This window comes from Cotesia glomerata, linkage group LG7 (assembly GCF_020080835.1).
Source record: "Cotesia glomerata isolate CgM1 linkage group LG7, MPM_Cglom_v2.3, whole genome shotgun sequence".
In the NCBI taxonomy this organism is placed as follows: Eukaryota; Metazoa; Arthropoda; class Insecta; order Hymenoptera; family Braconidae; genus Cotesia; species Cotesia glomerata.
The window spans coordinates 5,125,712-5,147,972 of NC_058164.1; the positions used below are offsets into that span (position 1 = coordinate 5,125,712).

Below are 22,261 nucleotides of genomic sequence, written 5' to 3' on the forward strand. Positions count from 1 at the left end.
TTTTTTTTCTTATGAATAAAATTTAGATAATTTATAAAAAAATTTTTTTATGCAAAATATTCATGAAATTTTAATGATTTAAACAAATTATTTCATTTTAAAATTTAGCAAAATAAATTTTTAAATTAGTTTTAAAAATTTCAATATTGACAAAAGCTTTTTTTTTTTATTTTTTGGAGTTAAAAAAGTTGAGAAAATTTTTTTTTATGAATAAAATTTAGATAATTTATACAAAAAAAATTTTTATAAAAAACATTCATAAAATTTATGAGAATATTTATAATTCTAAGAATTTAAACAAATTATTTCATTTTTAAATTTAGCAAAATAAATTTTTCAAATAGTTTTAAAAATTTTGATATTGACAAAGATTTTAAATTTTCATTTTTTATAATTTTTTTCGAAAAATTAACATTTAAAAAATTTTTTTTCATTTTATTTTTAATTAACTTTGAGAAAAAAAATTTTTTATTGTTAAAAAAAAAATCTAAATATTATTTTCTTAAGTTAAAAAATCATATTAAGCAATTGTCAAATTAAAAACATAAAAAATAAAATAATAATTACTCACATTATAAATTAAAATGATTAAAAAGTAATGCGTGTGACTCATAAGGTGTAATTATAAATATAATAAATTTAATTTCCAAGTTAAAATAATGAATAATTTATGAGCTCGAAAAAGTTATCATTTCTCATTAATTCAAATTTTAATTTAATCGTCACGGAAAATTCTGTTTAATTTATCTTGATTTGAATCATAACCCAAAAAATTAATTTTCTCATTTCTTATTAATCATGACTAAAACCTTCTCACCCTATACTTAACTCGAAAATATAAACCAGTTATTACCTGATTGATTCTGAATATATAAAACAAACTGCTTGATAATAACAGCAGGAGCGAGTAAAAACTATCGAGTCATGTTTATTAAAATCTAAAATATAAAATAGTGACAAAGTGACCCATTTAATTTAATCTGTCAGCTGTACATAAAGTACATAATCAACAATAAAAATAAAACGTCCATTACTCGATAGTCCGCCGGCAGCGATAAAATCTTAAGAGCTGTGACAAAGCACGTACACTTAAGTATGTGTATGATTTAATTTATTTTTTTCCCTAATCGAAATGTCACCTGTTCGTAAAATATTTTCCACTTACTTCTATTATATTTGAGCTGCCTTTGTAGCATAGAAATATATTTAATGTCTCAGGTTGAAAAATAAAAAAAAAAAAACAATTCAGCTTTAGTGTTCGAAAGTTTTAAAACTCTAAAATTGATAAAAAAACAAACAAAACTGATGAAATAGAAGTACTCGGTAAATTTAAAACGGTGGATGACTCTCGATGGATTTTAGCATTCGGAAAGCCGATATATATTTCAAGAGCTCATTGATCGAGGACAAAAAATAAAAGGTGTGAATGGTGTGTGCTAGAACTAAATGCTTTATAGGTATTATAGAATGTTTCTGCCTAGATTAACTATTTTTTTTTTTAGAGTTTATTTTTTTTTGTCCTTTGAAAAAATGGATTTAATTTCCGGCTTTTTTATTTTTTTTTAATTCAATAGAATTTTTTTTTAATAATTAAATATTAAAAAAAAATTTTTTTTTTGATAATTTTAATTAAAAAAAAAAGTTAAAAAAATTTGTAGAGATAATTTTCAATTAAATTTAATAAAATAATAATTTTTAATAAAAAATGTTTAAAAACTTAAAAAAAAAATTGAATAAATTTAAACATGAACTTTGACATTGCTGTCAGTCAAAACTTGAAAAATAATGATAAAAATTTATAAGCTAGAGAAGAACTCTCCAAAAGTAGACATTTTAAATTGTTATAAGCAATCAAACTTCCGCCGAAAATAAAATTAATAAACGCGAGCAAAGTACTGTAAGCGTAAACGGAATGCGCTAATTAAAAAATTGAATAATTAATAGGCGTCAGTCTTTGAGAAAGAGTTTAAGGGTGGGGGGGGGGGGTGTTTTCTGAATGCGCGTCCAACTTCTTTGCCCATTACTTGTATCGAGTTTCTACACGTAACCACTTCTAACAGGCCGAGTTAATTAACAGCCACGTTTATAACTCTCTGTTTAATGTTAGTCACCGCAATTCAGGCCAAGCAGTTATAAAACTTTGTTGTTGTTATTATTATTCATTTCTTAATATATTTTTTTCAAATTATGTCTCCGTTGGTGCTTAGATGGTCCATTTTAACTCCAATTAAACTTTTTTTAAAATGATTTTTTCGGTTCGAAATTTTTTAATTTTAATTTTTTTTTATCAGTACACTGATAGAAGGATTTAGTACGGAGTACTAAACTGATTTAGTAAAAAAATTTTTATTCATTTATTTGGGAGAAACAAATATTTTGTACCCATCAATAATATTTGTTACACACGGAAAAAAAAATTTCGTTCTGGTAACGTCCCGCATGAAAAAGCTATATATCCTTCATCATGTACAAAAAATTATATTTTACATATATAAAAATATATGTGATTATATAAGGACCCATATGCAAAATTTTGCCGTTTCATATATACAATAATGATATATGTAGTATTATACATTGATATTATACTCATAACATATATTTCAATTATATTTTCAGCTATATATGATTAAATATATCGTACATATTATAATCAACACTATATTATAAATAGTACAAGAACAATGTATTTTTCAGTATAATTTAAAATATACTTTAAATTATATGTTCAATATAATTTTAATATTGGCATTGGTACCAAAATTACAATAGAATGCTGAGGCCAAATAATTCTCTGAAAAAAAGATAAAAAAAAAGAAAATATTTCGTGATGTGTTACTAATTTACTGAAATTCAGATTTGCTTCGACCGTAAACTCGATTGATCAAGTTGCTCTTGAAACTTAAGATATACGACAAACTATTAATTTTTTTTTTTATTAATCTTTCCGTTTTGACCTATTTCGACATATCATAAATATCTGGTATTATGTATGGTATTTTATAATAAAATAATATATATTGCCATATAATTAAAATTTTATAAATGGAAGTATACAGTAATAATCTATCTCAACATATATTTTACGAAAAATATATTTATCTGTTATATAGTTTTCTATATAAGTAATTTTTATATAATAATAGTATATTTTATAACATATACTAAGTAATATACGGCACTAATATATTTGAATTTATATTGAATCAAATATATCATTATATTAACAAAACATTTATTATTTCATATATATAATTTTGCCGCTATATATGATCACATATTCCCCATATAACTTTCCATACATGTTCAGCCATATATAGTTTTTTCATGCGGGGTAACTGTAGAGTTACCACAACTATACATAGTTTACTGTTCGTTGTAGAGTTACAGTAACAAAATGTTATTTAGTTCTGATAACTCAATGTTGTTGAGCTCTCAGAGCTCTACGGGATTGTTCTCAGAGACAAACGGTATAGTTGGGAGCGCTCTACGTTGCGCAGTAGTGGAGTGCGCTGACATATTTCATAACCTTCTAAAATGCCAAACATAATTATTTTGTTACTAATCTATATTATTAAAAATATATGAGGACAATTAAGTTCCCAATTTATTTATTTATTTAAGGAAATAGGTTTTTTTTTGTCAAATTGAATTTCGTTAGAACAGTATTGTATTTGTGGTTTTTCAAGGTTCATTTGCAGTGACTGTTAATTTAATTTATTAGTCGAATATATTGTGATAAGTGATAAGTTATCGGAATACATTTAAAAGACCCCATTTAACACAAAATAAAATTTGTTTTCGTTTATTTATCTTTTCTCGTGCATATACGGTAGTGATTTTATGTCCAATATTTATTAATATAATCAAGAAAATAAGATAATTTTGTGATGACCATATTTTTATTTTACAAATAATTTTTATTTGTAATATAAGTTCTATTATTATTTTATTTCTACTATAATACTATTCTTATTTGTCATATACAATTATTGTTGGCAATATAAATTCATTCTGTCGCATTTATTTATTAAATTATCAATGCTAAATCGTAAAAAAAATTATTAATCAGACTGCCAAAAATTTGTTATAGTCTCAGAACGATCCTGTAGAGTTGTGAGAGGTAAATAACGTTTAGCTCTCAGAGCTCAACGATGTAGAGTTGCAGGAGCCAAACGGTATTGTTACTATAAAAATACGTTAACCTACTGGAACTTTTTACAACTAACTAACTACTATAGAGTTCCTATAGCAAAATTTTTTTCTCCGTGCAGTATAATAAATGATTTCTTTATATGAACAAAGTCTTATTACATGGAAATAAATATTTAGTTCCACCAAATAATATTTAGTAACAGGTACTAAATATTTCTTTTGCAAGTATTGTCGGTAGATGGCTATGCTTTAATTCTAATGTGTATGTGATACATAACCTATTCACTAACTTACATTATTTTATTGAGCTCGATTTTGAGAGATTTATTAAACCTTTAAAAACACACATACTCCCAATAAATGTCCTCTATTTATGTTTTTTCTCAGTGGAGTTTAGTTTACATTTTTTAATTTGACTATTATTGATATGTTAAAAACTTGTTTAATTTTAAATTTTATAAATGCTTCAAACAAAAAAATTTAATTTAATAAGATTCATTTCTTTATAATACCTTATATTTTTACTTAAAATTATTTATTCTAATTATTGCACGACTCATGATGCGAAGCATCAGAGAATGCTTTACGATCGAAAAATTTTTTTCGCTTCATTTCGGCAACTATTTTCATTCTTATAGTCTTGTTAGTTCACGGAATCAAAAAATTTTCCTGTCCGTCATGTATGAAACTCTGAAAACACTATAACTTGCGAAAAAATGTATCAGTTAAGATAAATTTTTTTTTTTTTAATTCCTAAGGAGAATTATAGGTCACCGAATGCGAATGGTTAGGTAATTCAGTGTCATTCATGTACAATTAACAAAATAAAAAAGCCAAAAGACTGTATATCTATATATATCCATGTAAAATTTACATGGATGGTGATATATCAATACATATTATGTACATTTATTCCACCAGGGGCGCCTGTGCATTACCTTCCTAGTACAGCTGTTTCGGTAACTAATTTTGAACGACTTATGTTTTTTTTTCTTTTTTTTTTTTTTTTTTTTTTTTAATATTTCATAATTAAATGAGCATTATGAGTCGTGCATTTTGGATTTTCCAAACTGTTTTTATTTATTTTAAGTTAAAAAGTTAGATTGCACACTAAAATTAGCTAAGAAATTAATTTCTTTGATACCAATAAACGATTAATTAAGTACCAATAAATAATTTGTTAAATACTACTAAATATTTATTTGTTAGAACTGAATGGGCTTTAATAAATGATTTAGTACCCATTACTAAATATTTGGTAATGAAAGGTTTGTTACTAAATCTTATTAAATAGAACTAAATCCTTCTATCAGTGTAAGAACAAAACTATTTTTGAATTTTTTTATCTACAAATGAAACTTATTTCTCACACCCATAATTTTGATCGTGCAGTATCTCGAAAATCCACTCAGATCTGATTAAATTCCAAGATAAATCGGTTCTGCAGTCTAAAACTTATGTCACAATGTTAAGAGCTTTTTTTTTTTTTTATTTTTCTTCCCCAAACAACTTCGGAACTAAATTTATAGAGATCTAGGTTTTGATAAAATTTATTTTGCACGAATTATTCGATTTTTAAAGAAATTTTGTTTGCACGAATTTTTTCCAAGTAATTTATTTAAAAAGATAAATAAATCAAGCTTGCTTAAAAAAAAATCCCCAAGACTTTAATAAAAAAAAAGTAATTCAGCATTTACCTCCCTAATCATCCCGAAGCAGGCTTGTAAAATGTGAATATTGATCCCCATACTTGGAAGCAATATCGATATTTTAAAAACACCCTTACAGATAATTGAATTCCCTGTTTGCGATATTTTTCCCCCGAAAAAAAAAAAAAAATAATTTTTAACTTTCTCATCTTGCACTTAATCAGTACACTGTTTAAAATTCTCGCGTGTTTCGACTAAATTTACCCCGCGCACAATCCCGATAGGCTCTATAATTATTCTGTTTTATCTTCATCGTGCTCGGAGCCTAGTAGTGCGCCGACAGAGCCGTAATACAGGACTTGCACTTGAGCACACACACACACACACACACACACACACACACACACACACACACACACACACACACACACACACACACACACACACTCACACACTCACTAAAAGTTAAATTTTACCAAACGATGGTGAAAATTTACTTTTTGTTAAAAAGGCAACTTGTCTCTCTTTCCTCTTTTCTCTTCCTTTACTTTGCTCCTTGAATTTTTTGCCAGAATTCTAAAGTTGGAAAGTTCAAGTGGAAATTCAATAAATCTCGTAAACGTTGAATAATTTTTTTCTTTTTTTTTTTCAAGTCTATTCTCCTTTTCAAGTCAACAAGTTACGAGAATGAATAGACACTAAATTGAATCTCTATTTAGGAGAGTCAACGTATGCATGCATAAAAAATGTATTTAAATTTAAAATAAATAGATACAGAAACACAAATGTAAATTTAAATGTAAATAAATAAATATTGGGGTAATTTAACTGACCAATTGACGTTCCCGATTTTTCCGATAGTCTTTACTCGATCTCAGTCGTGCTTACAAATATATATTTTATTCATTTATGCAAAACTCATTCACCGAATAGTAGTTTACTATTTTATCGGTACGAGTTTGAGTTTATCGAGAATTTATTTTTTTTTTATTTATTTTTTTATTTATTTAAATATAAATTTATTTATAAAGTATTTTAAAATTTTTAGTGATTAAAACAATTAATTAAAATTACTATTATGACTGTTTAAAATAAAATTTTTTACCAAATAATAATTATTGTTTACAGTTATTATTTATTACAGTTGATTTTTTTTTTGTGTGTGAGTAATGTAAGAAATAATGAATACTGAATGAGTTTACTCGGGCAGGATTTTTTTTGCGGATTTGGATTTTAAATGCCTAATAATATATAACATAAATTCAAAACGTATTAAAGTACTGGGAAAATAGCCGGAGGCACGGCTTTGAAATTGAGAATATCAAAGTCAGCGGAATCTCGGGAGACCACGGAAAAGTTAGTGCTATTCCTGAGAAGATACGGGAATAACTGTGCTATATTATCTCAACATCTCTATATAATACTTAATGCTCGACCTAAACCTAAGTTTGTTAATTTTCGGCTCAAGTCTCAAGTTTACGAGTCTGCTGGTGTTTTCTCAGTCCACGGATTATTTACGATCCGTTGTTTTGCTTTTGTGTTACACTAACACTGTTAATTTATATTCGCTTTGGCTTATTGTTGTTAAAATATTACTTTCTTTGAAAGAAGTCACTATTTTTTATTTTGTATTTATAAAAATGTGTTTGCTAAATTTTTTTGTCAACCATATTTTTGTTGAGTTTTGTAAAATGTATATTAAGGTAGTACCTCCACGAAAAGCATATTTCAAGAAACTTATGGAATTTTTTTTATCGAAAGATAAATATATTAATAATTCACCACCAAAATTTCAGATTAATTCACCGCACCGTTTTTGAGTAATTAATTTTCAAAGTTGCATCTTTTACACGTAGAGGTATACAGAGATGGTAAAGTTAGTATGAAATCTTCCATACCACTCGATTGATGCAAATAGATTTCATACTAACTTTACCATCTCTCTATACCTCTACGTGTAAAAGATGCAATTTCGAAAATTAATATAGAAAACAAACAATATAAAAATTAACAGTAGTCAAAATAAACAATCTATTAAAAATGTACTGCTTTTATTAAGTTTTATAGGATTTTAAGAAATTTCATAAAATTTATGTGTAAATCTGATCTTTCTTGGGTTTGAATTTAAATAAATTCAATATTTTGTCGGGTACAGTATGTGATTCAGACCAGTGAGCAGCGTGCAGGACTGATAACCAGGAGGAGTCGAGTTCGAACCCAGCGGACTCCTGGAATTTTTCATCAAATAAAATTACTACATAAGATTACTACATCATACTCCGAATCACATTGGTTTCAATATGATTAAAAAAAAAAAAAAAAACAATTTTTTTATCCATTTGAAAAAAAATTAATATAATCATATATAATCGCATATAATTATATATAATTGGATATAATTATACATGATTATATATAAATTTTTTTACCCGGGTTTCGATGATTAAAATTCCATAAGTTTCTTGAAATATGCTTTTCGTGGAGGTACTACCTTAAAATAAATCGAGTTTGTAATGGTGTATTAGTATAAATTCATTTCTATCGTTTATTTAAATAATTAATGACCACAAACGGTACTTCTACCCTAAATCATATAAATTAATGCAAGAAAAATCTTTTACTGATTATTAATTTTATTAAAAATGAGATTTTTAAACAAGAAAAACTTTATATTATATTAGGTATAAAATTATTGTAAAAACTTGAAACAAAAATATTTTTAAAAAATTCCACAAATTAAAATTGTAATTTAAAAAGATTTTTTTTTTCACTAATTTATCATTGAATAAATTTTTATTAATAATAAAAATGACATTAATAAAATCAAAATTTTTTGTTCTAACAAGCCTTCAAAAATTATAATTATTATTATTATTATTGCACCCTTTATATAACGAACCAAAAGAGAGAAATTAACCGTAAAAATATATTTATCAAATTGGCAACATTTTTCGAGCCCTCGGATTCTCATAGCCCGGAGGAAGAAAACTGTTTGATCAGTTTGATTGACACAACAAATTAGCAGAAGAAAAGGGTGTTTTATTAAAATTAAGCGGTTGAACAAAGGTTGTTTGGTTTGGCAGGCAGGAGAATACGTGACTTACCCTCTCGCCTGAGCAGGAGCAAAAGTAAGAGCAGAACCAAATCCATCGCCGGAGGTTCCAGGGTATCTTCCTTCCGCGTGGTGTCGCTCCAATGAATCCCTCCTTCGTCGGCAGAATTTATCACGATCCGGCAATTTCGGTCTAGTTACAACTTTCCTCGCCTCAATCATAAACGTCAATGATTTCACAGTCTGCTCGGCGCGAAGGGGTGCCGGACTTTGGGCCTCCAACACTTGGTCCCATCACAGTTCGGCAGATAACAGTAGGCTGTAGGCGCTTTTAATAAGATGCGATGGTCCCGGTAATTCAATAACAGTTATTGGTGAAATGGCCTGAATTTGTTCTCAGTTTGATGAAAGAGTTTGCTCGTGTCAATTTGATTAAACGTGTCCCTCGATTATCGGTGTAGGTACCGAGCTGTAGTGTAGCACAGTAGGCCAGCTAACTCCCCAATTCACCGCTGAAACACACCCCCTGTCCGAGGGGTTGTACAACTTAATTGCTGTCACATTGTTATTCCACTGTCAATTAAATTTAATGACTACATTGAGTTACACCTCTACCGTTATCAAGAGACCACGAGTGTGATCGTTTTTGCATAACGATCTCTATTTTAGATTTTTTTTTTGCTTTTAAATTATTCATTATTTTGCGACTATTCTATTTCTTCGATCGATTGGAAATATTTTTTACGGGAATGCCAATTTTTTAATGTTAATAATTCTTGAAAAATTTTAATTCTAATTTTTTTTCTTTTAAATTATTAATTATTTTACTAATTAATTTTAAATTATTGGTTAATTTATATTAAATATTTATTTATTAAAAAAAATTTTTGATTATTTATTGCGTAAAAGTGATTATTTTTTAAGTTTTAATAAATATTTTTTAGAACATAAATTATATTTATTTGCAGCTAACAAATATTTATTAACAGTTAATAAATAAAGATTTAATTTTTTTGAGTTTCCAATATTACAATAATAATTTACACTATTAAAACAAATTTCTATAAATCATCATTGTAGCATTTTTGATTTGTTAATTTTTTTTATAAAAAAAAATGTTATTTGTTAAAATTTATTAAATTACTAAAGTTATTATGTAATAAAAATTTTCTAAATATAATTTTAAAATTTACTTTTTATTTAAGGGTCTAAATAAATATTAATTAACATAAAAATTAAATTAGCCGACATTTAAAAATTTTTATAATTTTTTTTTATTGAAAAAGTTATTACAAAAAAAAACATTTTCATTCGCAAAAAATTTAAAAAATATTTTTTTGGTCTAATTTAATTATTGAAAAAAAAATTAAAAACGTCAGCTAACTTTCGTATTATTAATTAACTGTTAATAAATAATCCATAAAAAATGAAAAAAAATAAAAATACAATCTTTAAATAGATATTTTAAATTTAAATTCAAAATTTATAAATCAGTAATTATTCAACCCTCATAAAATGAAATTAACCGTAATAAACAATTAATTAAATATTAAACCAGACGCTGACGTTACAATAGTTTAGTTAGTGCAATAAACTTGAAAAATTTTCCGAACTAGGACGCTCGAAAGATATACATTGATAGTGTACCGTGAAGAAGCAATTTGCACACCCACAGACAAACTAATAAATTATCCAAATACACATAGAAATGTATACAAATACCTAGCACACATAAGTAGCTCGCTATTCACAGTACTCTATCCGTAAGGAGGAATTGAAGCGGAAAATACTAAAAAGATACTCTACAAATAAATAGCTAATAACTCGGGCATACATGATACATCTATTATAAAGTACTTCTACTTCTCCTCTTACGTTAATACATTCACGTGCAATCGTACTTGCGGAAACGAACGGAAAAATATAATAGGTGAATCGAAGCGCGAAATGACATACGTTAAATCCCATGTTGTAAAACCTACTAAACCGTCGGAGGAGACTTTCAATGCAACTTGTTGCGAGTTTCCCGGTGCCATTTCGTTTTATTTAAATTTCTATACACATACACATCCACAAATTATATTGTGCGTAAATGTGTGAGTTATCTGAATGTGTATTATGCAAATTTCACTTTAGAGTGAATAATAACACACAATACTAAAACAAATGGGCTGCGTAAAAGATACTTGCCACTCTAATTTGTATCATTGTAAATAGCGACGTCATAATCATAATATTATCCATTTTATCGTTGAATTTAAACTTACAGGTGGATTAAGCTCAACACTAATTCTCGTTTGTAATGATCCATTAACTTGTTAATGACACACTTCTATTCAACGCATTAAATCCGCTTTGTTCTTCTAAATTGTATTCACTAAATCTTCATTTTTTATCATCATTATTTCTTAACTAATTAATTAATTAATTAATTAAAATAAAACCACAAATAATTAATTAAAAATCACTTAAAAAATTAAACAGCACTCATTAAAATTATTTAAGCTCACAATTTACACATTTTTACCACAAAAAATAATTTTAATTAATTAATTACCGCGAATATTAACAAATTTATCGGAGGACTTGCGGATTTCGCGAGCACGTGGCACAGAGACTTGGGAGGGAGAGTTTACGTCGCGAGTGGCCGATGCCGACTACGAAAGCTCCTCTTCGCGCTGTTTTACACACACGGTATGTTCACCTGGGCGCAGGCGCTCTGGAGCGACCACGGGGACCAGTTTTGCTCCTATCCTGCATAAAGGATATATAAATGGGTGTATGTGTCTATGTGATATGCTCCTGCGAGACTGGGGGTGGTATTGTGTGTGTAAGAGCGCTTAAGTTTCGGGTGACACGTAAAACCTGCATCAAGTTTACACATTCCGCGGATACTGTGGATCATCTGCGTAAAAATCGGCTTCCGGTTCTGCTTGTGTGTTCTCTTGCTTAAGCCAGCAATGCTTTGTGGGTCAATGGTCCTTACCTGTTTAGGTATTTATGTTTATTTGCGCCGCGGTTGCTCTGGTTTTTTGCGCAAGGGGTTGCCAGCTGAGAACACAAGATTATTTATTTTAAGCAGTTCAGTGATAATATTTAGAGGGGCTTTATTAATTTATTTGTAAAAAAATTTTTTTAATTTTTTGGATATTAATTTATTTGTAAAAAATTTTTTGGATATTGATTTATTTGTAAAACATTTTTTTATAATTTTTTAGATATTGGTTTATTTGTAAAAAATTTTTTTTTAGTTTTTTGGATATTGATTTATTTGTAAAAAATTTTTTTTTAATTTTTTGAATATTGATTTATTTGTAAAAAATTTTTTTATAATTTTTTGGATATTGATTTATTTGTAAAAAATTTTTTTATAATTTTTTGGAAATTAAATATTTAAAAAAGAACCAAAAAAAATTTATTGTTTATTTTTTTTTTTGCCGGATAAAAGTTAAAAAGAAATTGTTTTAATTTTATTTATGATAAATTTAAATTACCTGAAAAATATCGCTGTAAAATAAATATTTTTTCATCCCAATTATCTTGGTAATTTATTAACATGTTTGTTGAGTACTCGTATTTATTACGTGAAATTGAAATATGAATTTTTTAAATACTCTGTATTTATTTTTTTTTGTGGAAAATTTTTCTCTCACAATAATATTAGTATAAAAAAAAATAAGATTTATCAAATTACCTTTACTGACACATTCAATACAGCTGGATTACATTTTTAACGCAAATCACGCTTATGATTTATTTACGTGAGGCTTTTATTGCGTCGATAAACAAAAACTCATGATTCATTAAAATATTATATTTCACGTAACATTTTATTTCATCGCGGATTTTATTTATGAAAAATAATTCATCGAATTACAACAATAAAAAAAAATTCAATAATCTCTATAAAAATATTAAATTAATTTTGTAGAGAAATTTTACTTAAAAATATAAAAAAAATTCAATAAAACATACTTCAGGTTTTGTTGGAGCAAAAATCACTTATCAAGTTTTTTTATTCAGATAAAAATAACTGATTAAATTATCTGTCTCCACTCATCAGAAAATCCATTTATTATTTATACGCTTGCATTGTTTTCAAATAAAATTCAATCGAATAAACTTTTTTCCAGGTAGTTGATATCGCTGTTTCTGGAGAAAATTAAAGAATAATGAATCAAACATGAATATCCGTTTCGCTTATTTTGGTTGCCGCGGAAGACTCCAAAAATACTTGTAAGAATAGAAGAGAATAAATGACATTTCGCATGGCAGGAGTACGAAAGGTTAAAATGGAAGATGCATTTCTGTTTCCACCGAATAGAACCTCCATTATAAATCGTTTTCTGCTCCTCATATATTTATGTACATAGATCGTAATACCGGGAATAAAGGGGCCATATGACAGTCTGAAAGTAACGCAAGTACCGAGAAAAATACTTCCGAGCTGCACAAAAGTATCTCCCTTCAAAAAAGATAATCAAGCTGCTAGATAAATAACCTAGCCGTTAGTCCTTACAATAAGGAACCACAATTGCTGCCAGAGATTCTTTCTGAGGTCTGTGATTGTAATCCGAACAAAAACAGTTTCACTGTAAAAAAATCGCGCCAAGTCCACGTTCATAAAACTATTAAGAAAAAAAAATTTTATTTCTTTACAAAAAGATATAAAATAAAAAATTAAAAAATCCAAGAAACCGATATGATTGTATATGATTTTCGGAAATTAAAAAAAATTTTGTTGTAAATTTAAAAATTAAAAGAAACAATTTTGGATCGTATTTAGTGTGCGTGGTTACAAAATATTTCGCTTTTTATGAAATTCGTAAAATCTATCTACTAGAACTTTTAAAAAAAATTGAAGTACACAATGACGCATACCAAGTACGTTCCAATCTTTTTGTAAAGAAATAAAATTTTTTTTTCTTAATAGTCTTATGAACGTGGACTTGGCGCGATTTTTTTACAGTGAAACTGTTTTTGTTCGGATTTCAGTATTTTTTGTAATTATAACAAAAATTGACAATTTTAATTTAATACATTTCCGGTGGCAAACTATCCCCTTTAAGCTATAGTTCATGTAAAAGTTATTCTTGCGCCACCTGGCGTGTGTAGTTGCAAGCTGTCAAATATCTTTTTTTCATTGTAGTTTCCCATCTATTATAAGATTAGCATGCATCCTTATATTATTTAGTCTCTGGCCATCCGCTTTTTACATAAAAAAAAAGTTAAAATCTAAAAATCTGGGTCGCTATAGTTTGTGCTGATTATATTTAATAATTTTAAATAGAAATTATAAAGATAATTGATAATAATCAAGTGATACGCGTAATAAAAAGCATGAACTACTATTATAAAATATCATATAAAAAAAAAACAAAATAAATTTGAAAAAAAATTTGTAACCTCAAAAAACCGTTCTGCTTACGGTATATACACACTCGGTAGTCTGGCTAGAGAACGGAACTTGGCGCCAGACTCTATCGAGTCTGTTGATTACTATTTGTGATTGTGTCTTATCAGAAAAATTTGAGATTAATCTTACACGGAAAAAAGTGAACTGTAATAAATAACAGTCGATTTATAATAAGTAATGATCAACTGCTAAAAATTACCATTTCAAACAGTAAAATCGTAATTTTACTATTTACTTTATAATATTTACCATTTAAACGTTACAATTTAATCTTTACATGGAAGAAAATACTATTTCAAACAGTAATATTCGCTATGTAAATGTCTAAAATGTTAAAGTATAATAATTAACAATTCAGACTTTGATATTTATCATTTGGTACCTAAAAAATGATCTTATGATATGTAAAAAGTATAAAATAAAGTTAGTAAATTTCTAATACAAACAACGTCATTATTTACAAAGAAAAATGGTAAATTTTAAACGCAACGCTAAAAATTAAACTGTAATTATTGACTTGCTTGGACTGGTAAAATGTATATTTTAAAAGTATAATTTTTACTGTTTCAAATGTTAAATTCTCCCAGAGTGAGACTCCCTTCTCTTTCATTTGAATTCCCCTTCTCCTCATAATATCGACTATATATTGAAATGGCAATTTTTACTGTTTGAAACTATAATTTTTTAAGATGAAAGAGTCGTTATTTACTATAGTAACAGCTACTAATCACTTATGTTGGATGTTAAATTATAAATTGTGGCTTTCATACTTTCTACATTAAGTTCTGTAATATTTATGTTTATTTATATTTTTGCCATCCCGATGTCCGCTTTACTGTTTGAAACTATAAAAATTAACCGGAATCCGAGTGAATATTACAGTTTACTTTTTTCCGTGTATCTCGTAAAAAAATTTAATGATATTGCCGTATCAAGCTTTGTGTGAGAATAAAAAATAATTTTTCCACAAATTTTTACGCTAATTATTATTCCATTTTAATCAAAAATTTTTTTATTAAATTAAAAACTAATAATAGGGATTTTTAGGAGTGAGTAAAATTTTTTTATTTTTTTTTTAAATTCACAGCAAATTTAATTAAAATTAATTATTTTTTACCACCTTTGGATTTAGTAATAACTTTTTATCACACTTTTATTATCAAACTAGCTGTTACCCGCCCGGTTCGCTGAGCGCTTTATAGAATTGCATTTTTAGATCTAGACTTGAAATTTAATTAGAGTATTGTTTTGATTTGCACAGATTCCAAATGAGCATCAAAAGTTTTAGTTAAAGTCATTGCAAATCTCATGAGTGAAGTTGAAACCTGTCTAGCTTTAAGTGCGAAGAATTTTTCTGTTATTTAAAATTTTCTGTGACATCAATTTTTTATAGAAAATAAATTTAACATGTTTTTTACGAATTCTATTTAAATCAGTAGCCAAATTTATTTTTCACAAATATAGTGTTTTGATAATGCATTCATTTTAATCTGTTACATTCCCGCGATTCCATAATAAGAATAATTTATAAGTTATGCATAATCAGCAAAAATAACATGTATGTAAAATTCTTAGACCGTTGACTGAATTACTACATGTAATATTAAGTTTTGGAAACCTTACAATGACTTTTTTCCCGCTGCTAAGGAGACGTTTGATGTAAGGAAATTTTTAGTAAATGTTATTGAAACTCAATAGACATGGCCTAAATTTCATGTTTCAAGAATTCCCAGTTTATAAATCACAACATTTTTAGTAGATTTCATAGAAATCTAACTATTCTATTCCATGGAACCAACTATCATAACCAAACACATGATCAGCATATAAATATAAATTTTCAACACTTAGTTCACTGGTCATAATTAGCTTCTTTCTTAATTTTTTTTAAATGACGTTAAAATCAATAAAATATTAAGGTTATGTAATAAAAACAAAAAAAAATCGTATTAAAAACAAATGAATGAAAAATGTGAGTCTTTTGTTTTTATTAACAGCAAAAATGTATATAAAAATAAATCGTAAAAAAATGAGAAAGAGTTGATAAAATTCAAAAAGTAAGTAGCCTATAACCATCTACGAAAAATTTTGCGTCGAATGGTAGCAGTCCCATCCCGATAGCTTCAGTCGTTCTTGAGTTATAAATAGTGTAACTAACATGACTTTCTTCTATATATATATATATATATATATATATATAGATGGGAAAATCAATGTCCGTAAATAAAAAATTTTCAATATTCATACAGCAGGAAAGTAAATGATACATTATTCACTACGTGAATCTCATGACTTGCTATTAGATCCAGTGCAATGTTAATTATGGTGAATATTTAATCAAATTAAAATCAAGAGTGCTTGTGTTTAAAGCTTAGTGGAGACAAAAAATTTATGAATCAGCTTTTGACTGATTTGCATTATATTTTCGGACGTATTAAATATGAAATATAAAGTGATATCTATAGAATAAGAAATTAATTTTCTGCCCTCCGGCCGGAAAGTGGCAACTTTCTGGCCACTGCGCTAAACAAAGTTGCCACATTCCAGCTAAGTCGAGCAGAAAAATAGTATACACACCTTGGCCAGTAAAAAGTAAAGCCTCAGACCACATGTTTGTCAACCTCGGCTTTGCCTCGGCCAACAGTTACATGTGGTCTGAGACTTTTCTTATTTTACTGGCCTAGGTATGTAATATACTATTTCAAAAGCTGCTGTAATAATAGTTTCAAAATAAAAATATCGCAATAAAAAAACGTTTGGAAAATCCAAAAGTGCACGACTCATAATGTAAATAAAATGTATAATTTTGCCATTCGGCTACAGCCTTGGCATTAAAATTAATAAATAAATAAATAACCTCATTTAATTATGAAGTATTGATAAAATAAAGAATGTGAAAAAAAAAAATATGTAAAACAGCTAAAATAGCACGATAATGTCCAAGCGCCTTTACTGGGATAAATGTACACAATATATATAAATATACAGTCTTCTGGTTTTTGTTTTATTTTATTAATTGTTTATAAACGACACTGAATTATTTAGCCATTCGCATTCGGAGACCTACAATTCTCTTAAAGAATTAAAAAAAAAAATTTAACTCAATTAATGCATTTTTTCGTAAGTTACAGTGTTTTCAGAGTTTCATACATGATGGACAAGAAAACTTTTTGACCTATTTAGATGTTTTTTTCCGTTTCTATTGCACTAAGTCAATTTTTGTAAAGTGTCAAATTAATCTCCATTAAATTATCTTGACAAACATATACACATGTCGTGCAAAAATACGGTAGTGAAAATTCTTTTTTTAAATATTCGGGATTAATCAAAATTATTTTTAATCAGTGAATTTAATGTGACCTCTGATATTGATGTTTATATTTCGTGGATTTTATTAAATTACATCTGTGTCCGAACGTGAGATAATGTAAGCGTTGAATTTTTATGAAGATCCGGAGATAGTGAGCTACTCGGCGGATCTTCATACATCTTAAGTATACTTTAATAAATTTGAGTTAAGTAAGGTAATAAATCAGTGTCAGACGACCATCGTATCTAGCGAAGTCAGAGTCGAGCCGTCACTTGCTACCAGTCCAGCAGTATCGGGAAGTCGAGTAGCAATAAATAACTCGCGGTATATTTACTTCCCTGTAACCTCCACTCATTTTCGTTCGCCATTCACCGGTCTTCTTTTTCCAAGTACTTTCCGTGAGAAATGGTGCCCGTGAATGATTCTAATGTTCTCGTAATCTCGAACTTGTCTATCTTCTTCTTCTTCTTCTTCTTCTCCTTCTTCGCTCATTCGTGGATAAATAAATAAATAAATGTGTATGCAGTGAACGATTTAGAGCAGAGGCATTTAGAATTCAATTAATTATTTTTTAATTCAACAAAATAATAATAACTAGCAACCTTGCAGTCACCATGTGATTGCCGTGACTTGTGAATTATAAATAAAATTTTGCTTTATTAAATAATGACTTTTGTTGAAATACACTGTACTTTTTTAACTATTGACATTTTTAAAGATATAAGCTCATCCCGATGTTACACTCATCAAGAGCTTTCATTTGAGTATCCACATGCATTTTCATATATTTTTCATATATACATACATATATACATATATATATATATATATATATATATATATATATATATATATATATATATATATATATATACATAAATATATGAAACATTGATGCGGGTACTCAAATGAAAGGTCTTGATGAGTGTAATGTCGGGGTGAGCTTATATCTTTAAAGATGTTAATAATTAACAAGATATTTGTTAAATTACAGGGTACTTTCTTAACTATTGACATTTTTAAAGATATAAGCTCATCCCGATGTTTCACTCATCAAGAGCTTTCATTTGAGTACCCACATGCATTTTCATATATTTTTTATATGCACATATATATAATATATATAAATGTATGAAAAAATGATGTGGATACTTAAATGAAAGGTCTTGATGAGTGTAACATCGGGATGAGCTTATATCTTTAACAATATCACTAGTTGACAAGATAGCAATATCAGTTCTTAATTATTGATATTTTTAAAGATATAAGCTCATTCCGATGTTTCACTCATCAAGAGCTTTCATTTGAGTACCTACATGCAATTTAATATATTTTTCATATATGCATATATATAATATATATAAATATATGAAAAATTGATGTGGGTACTCAAATGAAAGGTCTTGATGAATGTAGCATCAGGATGAGCTTATATCTTTAAAAATATCAATAGTTCACAAGATACAGGGTCATTTCTTAATTATGTATCTATAGATACATCTTCGAATGCAGCCTAAATACTTATCATCATAAATTGACTATTGATGAAAATGATATGAAACCATGAAAAGGCACAACTCCAGATCAAGATCTTTCCAACGATGCCAAATTTAACCTTAAAAAAACTCTTAATAATATAAATAAATTAAATATTTTTCAAGCCCCCGTTTAAATAAAAATAAATGACAGAAAGTCTGAGTCGCACTTTAATAAATGTCTCTATTGAATAAAGTTCAATTCAATCGGCGTCTGAAGTGTCCTTGGTTCCACCTAAAGTTTAATATTTCCCAATACAAGTCCTAAAAAAAATATCAAACCGAAAAACCCATTACTTACGCCCTCTTATCCAAATAAATAAATAAATAAATAAATGAATAAGTACTTGTTTATACATTCCGTAACAGCACGCGCGACTCTACACCCCATTTTTTGAGTTATAAATCTGGTGTGAACCCTCCGGCGATAATCTTGTAACCGAACTTTCGCGATAAGTGCGGTAGATAGGTATAACTTGGTTGAGAACCCGCAACTACTTGAGCTCTATAGCAGTAACACATGAAGTACATACATAAGCTCGCGTTTGTTAGAGTGTGTGGAAGGATTCTAGACGTGGATGCCTGGCTAAAGGGGTTTTCGCGGGGATCCAAAGTAGGCATTTAAGCTATTGCGGTTTAAACACTTACACACACTAATAAATATATCTTACCGGTCCGGGAGCATATATATTTATAAGAATAAATACGCCGTGGGTGGAGACACTGGGCGTTTAAATTAAATGAAAATTCTGGATAAAATAAATGCTGGAGCTGGTCTCTGTCTCTGTTTTAACACCAACAGAAATTCTCTAGATGTTTTGTCTTGGTGTTGTATTCTATATATAAAGTACGGGGGTGCTGTAGTTCCATGGTAGTTCCAGACGAGGGGATTAAGGGCGGGCAGCCGTGGAAGAGGATAATAAATAATAAAGAACGTGACAAAAAGAACAAACGGATGCGCACGTAACGCGAATTAATTTTAAAGTTTTAATAAACAACCAAACGACAGCTGAGTCAAGTCGTACGTCCTCACCGAAATAACTCTACTCCATTTTTAGTTAAAGCTCTAACTCAAGCTTGAGGAAAAGGAGAAAAAGAAACGATAGCAGGAGAGTAATGCTGCTGAGAAATTCCAGCACAAAGGGGATTGTAAGGTGAGAATCCTCTTCACTCACCTTACAGATATTCCGCGGCTGCCACCAGAAAAGCCTCTGCTAGGTGCTTTGCATAATTGATTAAAGACCACTGTCAGAATGTGGAGAGTATATCATATATATACATGTCATGTATACGTCATGAGCTTTATGAGCTTGAGAAAACTAGAGATGGACATTAGTGGAGAAGGGTAAACTATATTTTTGGTTTATTAGACTTTTGATGGAGCTGAGCTGGGATAATTGTCTCGGGAATTTCGACATGTGAGGGAAAAGTTTTTAATTGAGAATTTATTTTTTATATGCACAAAAAATACCGAATTATAATCTATATTATTAAGTGAATAAAAAAAATTTTGTGGCCAGGTCATGTGATAAAATCGGTTCTTTTGGTAAAATTTGATGTTATTGCAGAATTCTTAACGTTAATTTGTGCCTTTTTATAGTTTCATATCATTCTCACCAACAGTCAATTTATTATGATAAGGATTCAGGCTGCATTCGAAAATGCTTTATTTCTAGATACATAATTAAGAAATGACCTTGTATCTCGTGAATTATTGACATTTTTGAAGATATGAGCTCATCGCGGTGTTACATTCATCGAGACCTTTCATTTGAGTACCACCATCAATTTTTCGGATATTTATATATATTATACAGAGTGTCCCAGAAGTAACGGACGCCATTGTAGCATCTGATAAACAAAATAATTCTGAGACGAAAAGTCCTTAGCCATTTTTTAATCAGACGGATAGATAATTAATTATTAATTAAAATATCGTCCTTTTATGCGTTAGAGAGAGAGCACTAGTGTCAAGTCAAGTGCGTTCCAACGAAGACGCTTGCACGTGTGAATGTGTAAGTAAATATGTGTGACTACGTAGCTATAGAAACTAGTAAGTCATACAGTTAGTTGTGTCTTTGTTTGGCATATACTTTACTGGACACTGGCGTTCTCTCTCTAACAAATAAAGAGACGTTATTTTTAATTGATAATTAATTATCTATGCGGTTAATTGAAAAATGGCTAAGGACTTTTCGTCTCAGAATTATTTTTCTCATCAGATGCTACAATGGTGTCCGTGACTTTTGGGACACCGTGTATATATGAATATAGTGAGGCTGGCAATGGCCTGGTCGGCTCGGTGCTCGCTTTTCGAAAAAGTGAGACCCGGGTTCGATCCCAGCACGCACCAATATTTTTCAGTGATTATAATTAAAAATATGTGCGTTACGTTACGTTGCCAGCCTCTGGAAGTGGCAGAGATAGCCGGGCGGCACACGTCTGACTTGGGCGATCACACATTTAAGCAACAACTTGAATGGGTGACCACTTTAGTCAGCGTTGGCTAGCGCGAGGAATCTCTGCACACTAGGAGAGGAGCCTAATGCTCTAGTGGTCGATAAAGAAGAGTTTCTTATCAATCACTGTAGACTTAGCCCAACTCCGACTGTGCTATCATGGGTTTTCTCTGTATAGCCGCAAAAATTAAAAGTAGAAATGAAGTGTCGGGTGGGACTTGCTGAGGTCCAATATGAGAAATAGAAAAAGGGTAGAGCTAGGAGAAAAAGAGTAATCAGCCTTGTAAAAACCGAGAGGTGTACAAGTAAAGTATAACACTGATAGAAGGATTCCTTAACATTTAAGAAGATTTCTTTGTATTTAAGAAATCATTTCTTAAACATCATCTCTTAGTATTTAAAAAATATTTCTTTGTATTTAAGAAATATTTCTTAAATACTAAGAAATATATATATTTTTTAAACACTACGAAATATTTCTTAAATATTAAGAAATATTTTTTAAATACTAAAAAATGATGTTTAAGAAATGATTTCTTAAATACAAAGAAATCTTCTTAAATACTAAGAAATCCTTCTATCAGTGAATAATAATATATATGAATATATGAAAAATATCAAAATGCATGTGGGTACTCAAGTGAAAGCTTTTGATGAGTGCAACCTCGGGAAGAGCTTATATCTT

The 22,261-nt window shown here is 28.4% G+C and overlaps 1 protein-coding gene and 1 long non-coding RNA gene across 5 annotated transcripts in view; one reads left to right on the forward strand and one right to left on the reverse strand.

The window, feature by feature from the left end:
* Positions 1-11,529, reverse strand: part of LOC123268862 — a 66,482-nt gene extending 54,953 nt beyond the window's left edge. Inside the window, exons 1-2 of one of the 4 annotated variants that reach the window (XM_044734280.1) lie at positions 11,124-11,529; positions 8,909-9,382 (exon numbers count right to left, since the gene is read on the reverse strand). In XM_044734280.1, the coding sequence (XP_044590215.1) occupies positions 8,909-8,954 (46 nt within the window). In that variant the 5' untranslated portion in view covers positions 8,955-9,382; positions 11,124-11,529. The other 3 variants (XM_044734282.1, XM_044734281.1, XM_044734283.1) reach the window with 3 other exon arrangements.
* Positions 1,458-21,519, forward strand: LOC123268866. The gene is made up of 3 exons (XR_006510314.1): positions 1,458-1,469; positions 18,509-18,514; positions 21,392-21,519. It is a non-coding gene; the product is annotated as an uncharacterized LOC123268866 (long non-coding RNA).
* The last annotated feature ends 742 nt before the right edge of the window (positions 21,520-22,261 follow it).